The sequence below is a fragment of the Blennius ocellaris genome, assembly GCF_963422515.1.
Source record: "Blennius ocellaris genome assembly, chromosome: 11".
Taxonomy (NCBI): Eukaryota; Metazoa; Chordata; class Actinopteri; order Blenniiformes; family Blenniidae; genus Blennius; species Blennius ocellaris.
Window position 1 is genome coordinate 223,764 of NC_137660.1, and position 9,576 is coordinate 233,339.

The following is a 9,576-nucleotide window of genomic DNA, read 5'->3' on the forward strand; positions in this document are numbered from 1 at the left end:
GAGCAATGGGACATCGGGGCAAAAGGGCAGAAACATAGACTCAGTGGGGGGAGGTGGGCAGTGAAGAACATCTCTTTATGGATTGGCCATTTCATCTGATGTGACAGAGGAAGGCAGGCTGTCCAAGGCCCCCATCTCTGTAAGAACAAACATGGAAACATCACTGAACCTCACTTCTTACACTGGAGGCTGTTGGAGGTGTGTGTAACATCTACGCAGAGGCTGTGCGGAGATACAGAGTATGAATTAGGCTTTATAACATGTAATAAGTACTCGTATCGGTACTCGTTATCAGCAAGTAGCTAAAAGTTATTGTGTTTGGACTTGTTTTTTAAAAATGTGGAGTCAGTGAATCTTTGGTCTGAAGGCTGTTCAGACCAAATGGGTAGGAGAGGTGGTCTGTGAAGGTCTTTGATGTCAGACTGCTTTTCGCTGAAAAGACTAAGATTAGGTATTAATGGTCAAAAGGACTTTTTACAGCAAAGTTCGGCCAAGTGCTAGAGTACCAGGGAACTCCGAGATTAACCGCCTGAAGTGTTAAACCTAATAAAGTTTATCATATATTAGGTTGTTTTTTGAAGTTGCTTCATATTTCATATAATCTGAATATGTACTGTGCTGGACTAGAATTTTGAAAATGTTCAATAAAAAGAATGTCAAACACACACACAAAATTGTTTTTCTCTACGATCACTGTTAAATGGGACTTGTATTACTCGACACATTCAATACAACTCCAATTCCATCTCGAGTGGTCTGGACCAGTAAAATAATGCCATAATGGCCTTTAAATTTAAACTTTAAAGTTTTTCTGTGTTGTTGCACAGAGTACACACGATGAAAAGATTTTCACAAAATCAAACAATTAATAATGATAATAACTACAATCTCAACATAAAGACAATTTTAATGAAACGTGCTGGTGGAAAATATAGCAAAAAGTCCAAATCCTTGTCCAATAGCTGTTGCATTGTGGGCATTTTTACAATCTCCCCCTGACGGCAAAACTTTTCACCTAATGTGAGTTTACTATCTCTCCTGGCAGCTTCACCAACATCTCAGCTCGGGCATTGTGCACAGTATCATGCAATGGAAAGAATTACTTTCAAACTAAGAACAAATAAGCAGGTATTTATTTAAATAAAACTGAGAAAGAAAATGTCAGATCAAACTTGGTTTGGAATATTGTTATTACTTGTATTTGTTTACTCTTTCCTCTTGTTTCTTGCTCATTTTCATAAGTGGAGGGATTTAACTGCCTCTACATGTAAGTTTTTCTTTCCTCCCTGATGTTTTTGCACTTGCATAGAGGCCTTCATGTTCACTGCTTGTAAATTAAATAAAAACCAATAAAAAGCAAATGACAAAAAAAGACATTTGCTACAAAACAAAGAAAAAGCCAATGTTGTCTTTGTATTTTGTTCACTTTGCTTGGTGGTTTGGTTGGATTGGAGCCTTTTGCAGGCCAGTTTTGACCCACAAGCCTTATGTTTGACACCCATGGCCTTAATGAAACTATGTGATTTGTTTCTCGTGAGTTGGCGCTCTGTCCTCTGAGAAAACCGATTTCAGGTCAGTACAGACAGAAAAGTAATAGTACCTTTGAGTTTGAGGTAAGACAAGAAGTCAATGACAGTGTGGATGACGTCTTCATCCGCTATTCTGAGAGAACCTGTGGAGAATCAACGCAGCTCAAAACTTTGATTTGCACTAAAAGAGATGAGTTCTCAGAAGGAGAGCTTGATGAGACGTGGACAGACCTGTTCTGAAGTCCTCCTCCTGGCCCATGTCCCTCTTCCCAGCCAGACCTGGCTTGTCTCCAAGTGTCCTGTGTCCATCTATCCCATCTGGAGACCCAGGAGTGAGCCCAAACAGTACACAGGTCATTTCACTGCTACGTTTACTCAATACACTACCAACAGCTGACTGCAAGTACGAGTCCTACATTTAACAAACAAAACACACATGATTAGGCATCCCACTGCATCGTACCTTAGACACACACACACACACACACACACACACACACACACACACACACACACACACACACACACACACACACACACACACACACACACACACACAATGCACACACATCTACTTAATTCTCTTCAGAAGAGCTAATGGACATTTGGATATTTCAGCACTTGTCATTGTTTGGTTCAATCTCCAAACTTGTACAGACCAGCTGCAGGGCTTGGCTCGTGGAATTGCAGAACAGCAGTGGGGGGGGCAACTCCAGTGGAAAAGGATGGAATGCAATATTTAACAAAGAGAGAAAAGGAAAAGGATGAACAGTCATGAAAGGAATGAATGGAAAACAATGGAGGAGGTGGTTTGAGCAGCTGTTGTGAGTGATCACTGACTGGGAGGGAAATGAAATCGTTTTAAAAAAAGTCTTGAGTTGTCACTATGAACTGTGGCTGTTCCCTCATCGAGCTAATAGCAGTTCAACATTATGATTTTCAAACAGGCTAATGAAGTTGTCCTAGTTACTGAGGCATTGAAAGGTTCATGTTTGTGGATGTTTAAGCTGCATTCATTGGGCTTCATCGACTAAATGCTTCATAAAAACTGAAAAAAGTTTGAGTTTGAGACAAGGATCGAATCTCACAGATGAACTAAATAGCATTCACAATCCATGGAGTGCATTTAACATCATGAATATGGAATATCAGGCATGTCCTATTAATGTAATATATAATGTATAAAAAAGGTTTGTATATGATAAAGTTTGTTTTTATGGAATTGTAAAAGGTTTTCAGCCGAGATGCTGCTGTCGTGGTGAAAGACACTTCCTCCGCTGTGTTTTATGACAAATAAAACACCTTGAACCTTGAACCTTGAAGACACTTCCTCCGCTGGCCCGCCCACCATGTTTATGTGGGGATGTTATGACATTTTCATGACAGAGTTTTAAGTGAAAAGACATTGTTTCTGAATTTCCATTCCAGAAAAGCTTTGCATCTCTACGAAATCGGCAGAAACACTGAGAAGGATGTAGCAAATGTGTCAGGGCAGCAGGTTGGTTGTCTCTGTGAGGAAACCACACCGGCAAGCACGTAGAGAACAACATGCTGTTCATAGTGAAAGCGCCAAAACCACTTTTTTAAATAACAAGTAAAAGTACAAGAAGTAAACTTTAGCGACCTGCCAATACGAGAACTGATGTGAGCACTTATTCAAATGTTCTAAAGCCTAATCTAGACTCCATTTGTAAACGGAGGCCATTCGTTGCCTTGTACCACCTCCAACAGTCTTGAAGGCTCTAGTATACTACATATACATACGTATATAGTACAATCTAGTACAATTAGAGCAGCGTGTACTGTCTACACACACACACTGGCCTGGCTGTGGACGACCATTAATATTGCTGATGTCACTGGTGCTTTCTTGTGCGCTTGCAGGCAAATTTACGACGCATGACATCATGTAAAACCTGCTGGGTTGTATCGGGGAGCTTTCCCGGGGACTCCATGCAGTACTGGACCTGACACCCAATACTGGTGTCAAACCAAGGCGAGAACATGGACATTTGTATGGAAAGATGATCAAGTTGGATTGTTCTATAAAACTATTGAGTCCCAGGAGAACCTGGACTGGGGAAATTGTTATTATCTGAGCATGAGCAGAAGAACTATTTACTATGGCCGTGGTGCACATGTGCAGTAGCAACGTTTCACAAAAGTTGTGTTTTCATCTGTTTCCACAGAGAAAAGTTCTACCTTGGGAGCAGTTTTCCAAAATGTGTCATGTAAACGGCCAGTCAAAACACAACAAAGGTTTTCTGCTTTCTATCCTTGAAATGAAAGTCTCTGACAAGACATTAGCTTATACAGACGTTTGATAACTCTAGCGGCCATCTCTATAGCCTCTATTTCACCTTTGATGTCAGCAGACTAATATGGAAGTAATCCAGTTTACAGCAGATTGTTTTCACACAAACAGCCTAAAAACTCTCTTTTGACTACTTTTATTTGATGTGTAATGCCACTCGGTGTGTTACTCTTCGTAAATATCCTTCTAAATATATGTAAGCTCATCACAGAGTGTGAAGTGCAGTATTGATCATGGAAAATGTTAGTAAATTAGGCCCATAGAGGGAATATACATGTTTCTTTATGAAGTGGACAGAGTTTTGATTTAGTGGATAAACTAACATTGGCACCATTTTAACAATAATGTTGCAGAAAAGGCTCAAGCTTACAGTTTGTTACTAAAGTTAGATATTTACCGTTTTACTGTGGTGTTTGACCTTATCAGAGCGTCTGTGTCTTCCCAGTATGTCAGAGGTGACTTCCATGGAAAAATGTGGAGTGGCTGAAGTGTTTGATCAACCTTAAGTGCTTTCCCATTAGCTCAAGTGTGCTCGAGTGAGTCAACTCTGCCCTCTTCTTATGCATTATTGAAAACACTGGTTTTCTGTAAGATGTCTCCTGTAGTGGTAATTATGAACTTTACACAACAGTCTGCGACTTTTACTAATAATTGTTTGCATCTATTTCAATTAATCGGATTTGTCTTGCTCAATATTAACCTCCCAAATGAAAATACCTTTGTTTTAAAGTTTCCACATGTACTAAAAGTGCAGGTTTTATTACATTTATGTGTGATATAGTGAAAATCTACATAGAAGTTCATGTGTCTCGACAATGAGTGGTTGCAGACGCTGGCTCAGCATAACACAAGAAAGCATTGAGTCTCATGTTATTTCCAATGAAAGCCTCTCTGGTGTCACTCAGTCTGTGGCTGCACGCTGCCTACTGGTCCCACTGTGGCTGCACGCTGTCTACTGGTCCCACTGTGGCTGCACGCTGTCTACTGGTCCCACTGTGGCTGCACGCTGCCTACTGGTCCCACTGTGGCTGCACGCTGTCTACTGGTCCCACTGTGGCTGCACGCTGCCTACTGGTCCCACTGTGGCTGCACGCTGTCTACTGGTCCCACTGTGGCTGCACGCTGCCTACTGGTCCCACTGTGGCTGCACGCTGTCTACTGGTCCCACTGTGGCTGCACGCTGTCTACTGGTCCCACTGTGGCTGCACGCTGCCTACTGGTCCCACTGTGGCTGCTCTCCATCTCCAGTCATGTTCCTCTGACCTACACCTGCTTCTCTCAATGACACCAATGACTAGGCTCCAGATTCAGGCAGAAATGCAGCGGGACGAACAGTGAGCAGCGGGATGAAAGATGTCCACCTATGATGAGTGGCAGAAGCAGACGAACGTATAGCGTTGGGACGGAGCAATTCCTGGCCTGAAGCCAAGGCCCTGCAGCGGCCAGATGTTTCTATCTTACATTGAGTGACCAGCTCGTCTCTGCCTCTGGCACTGGGAGAATCCTTTATCTGAATTAGGTGATCAATACGACCTGAAACACAGGATGAGGCAGGAGCAACCTTTACCTGAGCTTCTCACACACACACACACACACACACACACACACACACACACACACACACACACACACACACACACACACACAAACACAGATGGACAAAACTTTTTGGTTTCCTGTTCCCTAACTAAATTGGACCCCCACAAACTGTTGAAAACACACACACACACACACACACACGTACACGCATGCACAAGCGCACACACGCACACACGCATACGCACACGCACACACACACACACGCACACACACACACACACAAGAGCAGTTTTCTTTATAAATGCTAGCTGAAAATGGAGTGTGTGTGAGAAAACAGGCCACAGAGCTCATCTCGTGTGAGAGTCTGCTGTTGGGTTTCTTTGTTCCACTCCAGCATCTCCACTGTTTCCGCTAGCGTGTCTTTTTCTAAATTCTAAATTGCCTCATTACCTTCAGAGGAGACATTAAGTGCAGACTGGGTCCCAACGTGTGTGTGTGTGTGTGTGTGTGTGTGTGTGTGTGTGTGTGTGTGTGTGTGTGTGTGCCTTGCCAGTACTTACGAGGACCCAGCAGGTATCCAGCACTATTCAGAGTCCAGCCTCGTTTCTCCTTGGCCTGCAGGAAGCAGAACAGAACCGTCACGCTGACGACAGACAAACTCTCCTCACCACAGTCGCTTCAGACTAACGTGACGTGCACACAGCTTTTTTTTTCTTTCTTTTTTTTAAAGCAGATTTAACAAGTGCAAGCTGAGTTCAGTAAGGATAAAGTTGACATATCTCACTTTGCTTTTTCTCATTTTATGATATACAATTATATGTGATGAGACCATTTTTTTAATCTCTTTTCCACATCAGTGTGTCTTGTTCACTGTACATTGATAGAGTTCAGATTTAAAGTCACATAATTCTGTGATTACGGATAGATTCAGTTTATTTCCCTCTACTACAGCTTTAAAAGACAAACGTGTTTTATCTCCCCTGAGACTTTCCCAAAACAAAGCAAACGAGCTGGACATTAACATCATCAATCCGCTTCTGAAAAAACCACAGATTTAAAGCTCCAGGGACATTTTCAGATAACAATATATACCGCTAAATGATGAATGTGTCAAACAAAGCACTACATTTGCGGCGAGTGTCACGTTCAAAATGTTGCTTTACAGAGACAATCACTGTCATCATGTCAAAAGTCCCTGAGAGCTGCAGCGTTGAGTTTGTGCTTCCATCAGTCCATCACACTATGAACACCTTCAACGCACTTAATGGTTTGAGTGGGAGAATATCATCTGATAATCATTGCATATCATCATAATTCAACTCTGTGATTTTAAAGTCTGCGTGTAATAAATCAATATATACACACACTCATTTTACACATTACAGTGTTTATGTACTCCTTCATTCTGAACCATGATGTATCATTAACATTGAAGCAGAATATTAGAAATGCCTCTGAAAATAATGGAGCACAAATTTGACACAAAGTGAACTTTTCTTTTAAATGTGGACGAACCGAATTCCAGAATTTATAAAATGCTGTGGGAGCCATATAGTTTTCAGGCATTTTTCTAATTCAGAACTTCAATCTTGAGCAAATTTTCAACGTGAGGCTACTCTCTCCTTAAAAGATTAATTTATCAACGTGAGAGAAAATGGATATTGGAGCAAAAAGTTACGTGAGATATAAGATATATATGTCTGTATAAAAGTTAAAACCAAAAGGAAAGAGGCTAAATGTCTAAATCTCTTCAATTCTCATGAACATTACAGTGACTTCACTAACAGACCAAACAACACGCATCAAATGAATGTGTTGTAAACTCACAGTAGTCCATCTTTAGTGGAATACTGGACTTTATGAACTTTTATATCAACATATTTTGTTGTGAAATATATAGAAATGGTAGTCAAAGTTCTCTAAGTTCAGGTTTCCACGTACAGCCACTTGTAACTACCCAGACTAGTAAGATTGTTTCATAGAAAAACCTTTGAAAATGGATTTTTAGACCTCTACAAATGTTCCACACACAAACATAGTATGAGGGTGCTTACATTTACTTTGAAATCGTTTTACAAAATCTGAACATTCTAAAGACTTTAAAGACAATGTGTGCTGTTATAACACATGTGATGTGCCTCATATAGAATATAACAACGTTTAAAAAAAAAAAAAGTCCTCCATTGGGTCTCAGCATGTTTTATAAATTCACTCTCCCGCTGTTAAACTTCATGATTGAGTAATCAACTTTCTAGGAACGAAAGTTGCTTTCTTTACCCATTAAAGCAATTAGAAATGTTTCTGCTATAAAAAAAAAAAAAGGGTCAGTCACTGATTTCTTTGTCAGTTCGTCTGAACCTGGATTAGACTCTGGTGGGCCACAAGCAAAGGATGACCAGGATTTATCAGCCTGAACTTGGAAAAGAATCTCTGCAGTCAACATTCATTCATGATATAGGTGAAACTGTAATAACGTTTAGTCTACGTGTTAAATGCAAAACTTGATCAATTTATTGAGAATTCTTCTTTGAAATTTAGTGTTAACAAATAAAAAAACATGTTGAAGTTTTTTTTATACAATTTTATCCGAAATCAATTTAATGAACATATTTAGGGAAATTGCTAAACAAACCAAAATGACAAAGTAGCCTATATCACAACTTATAAAGAAAATCTCAGATTGGAATAAATTATCAGTCTGTCTTTAAATATGTTTTAATAATCTCCTATCATGTTGCACAATAATGTTTTCCTCATAATGACATGTTTTGTCATTTTATCAAGATATAATTATTAGTTTTAGGTAACAAGAATGCTGAAAAGACCATGTAAGATCACTTAACATTAATCGTAAAGTGAAATCAGTTGATATAAATCAGACATATATTATTAATGAATTCATATAGACACTGATGTACTTTTTTCATTGAGCAGTTCCACTAATTGCATGTTCCATAAAGAGAAGCCGTTTCTCCCTGTTACACTCCTTTAACTCTCCTTACCGCAATCACCAGCCCGATGCTCTCCGACAGAGTTGCGCAAATGATGAGCGACACGCAAAAAATCCCAAAGCACCGGTGCATCTGAAAACAAGCCACATCAAGGAGAATGTGTTTCTTATCTCTATGAAGTGTGGGTTGCATATTGTGGTGTTTCCTCGGAGCGGGACTCACCTTGGCTCTGTGGCGTGCGTCCTGTGCGCTCTGGGTCTGCAGCAACGATGGGATGAATCCAGGACTCCATCCAGCTTTTATTGCCCCTGCGGCCGACCCTGCTGCTGGCAGCTGGCGTCAGCAGCCCCTCCTGCAGACACGACGGCCACATCCCCAGCACAGCCAGAAAGAAACTCAATAATATCACATAGTGCCGTCATCACATTTTTCTTTGTCACCCTTGGAGACCTGGGATTGAATTTAAAAAGAAGAAAAATAGCTTCTAGGTCCTAATCTGATATGTGACTGTAACATGATTATGGCATGCGTCTCTGAAGGACCTCATGTCGATAGTACATCCTAAATGCCAATGATCACCAATTTCATTTCGCATGATTTGTGATCATAACCTTCATTTCTTCTCCTTGTTGCGTTTAGTGCTGATTTTAAAGAATATCTGAGGAGGATGTACACTAAAAGGACTTGGGGCCAGTGGTTTCCTCATCCCATCCTCTGCTGATGGTCTGACTGGACCTGTGTCCTTCAGCTGACCAGGAAGAGTCCAAGCGATTTTACACAAAGAAGTCATGAGGTTGCTGTGAAAGCTGCTCCACTCTGAGACTTTCTTGGTCATTTCAAGGCTATAGTTTATTCTGTTCATGATATGATCCAGTATCAAACAAAATGTAACTTCTAATGTCAGCCACTAATCGAGTTAAAACTTTAGAGTTTTAATTAAAAGCAACCAGAGGAAATAAACCAATTTTATCATTCTTCCATTCGGTGTTAACAAAAAATGAGATATGAAGTGGAAGCCTTTTTCTTGTTCAAAATAAAGAATTACTGTTGGAGCTTTTGGTTTTCACTTGTTTTTCACTTTTTGTTGCAACAACAAATTGTTAGAAATAAACTTTTTGTATGACATGTTTTACTGTGAAGACAGTGATTAAAATATATAGAAATGGTTGATTCCACCTTTAGGTGTTGCTGGGATTATGTTTGACTTTACAAAGGCAGTCTGATAAAGAAAACTTGGCATGTT

General features: G+C 40.3%; 1 protein-coding gene across 1 annotated transcript; it reads right to left on the minus strand.

Moving 5' to 3' along the window:
* gal (galanin/GMAP prepropeptide) lies at window positions 1-8,465 on the minus strand (the record flags this gene model as incomplete). The annotated part of the gene is made up of 6 exons (XM_080505488.1): window positions 1-137; window positions 1,601-1,672; window positions 1,761-1,847; window positions 5,305-5,376; window positions 5,943-5,997; window positions 8,385-8,465. The coding sequence occupies 6 exons, from the start codon at window positions 8,463-8,465 to the stop codon at window positions 76-78; spliced, it is 429 nt and encodes a 142-aa protein (XP_080361614.1). The 3' UTR covers window positions 1-75.
* Window positions 8,466-9,576: the final 1,111 nt, after the last annotated feature.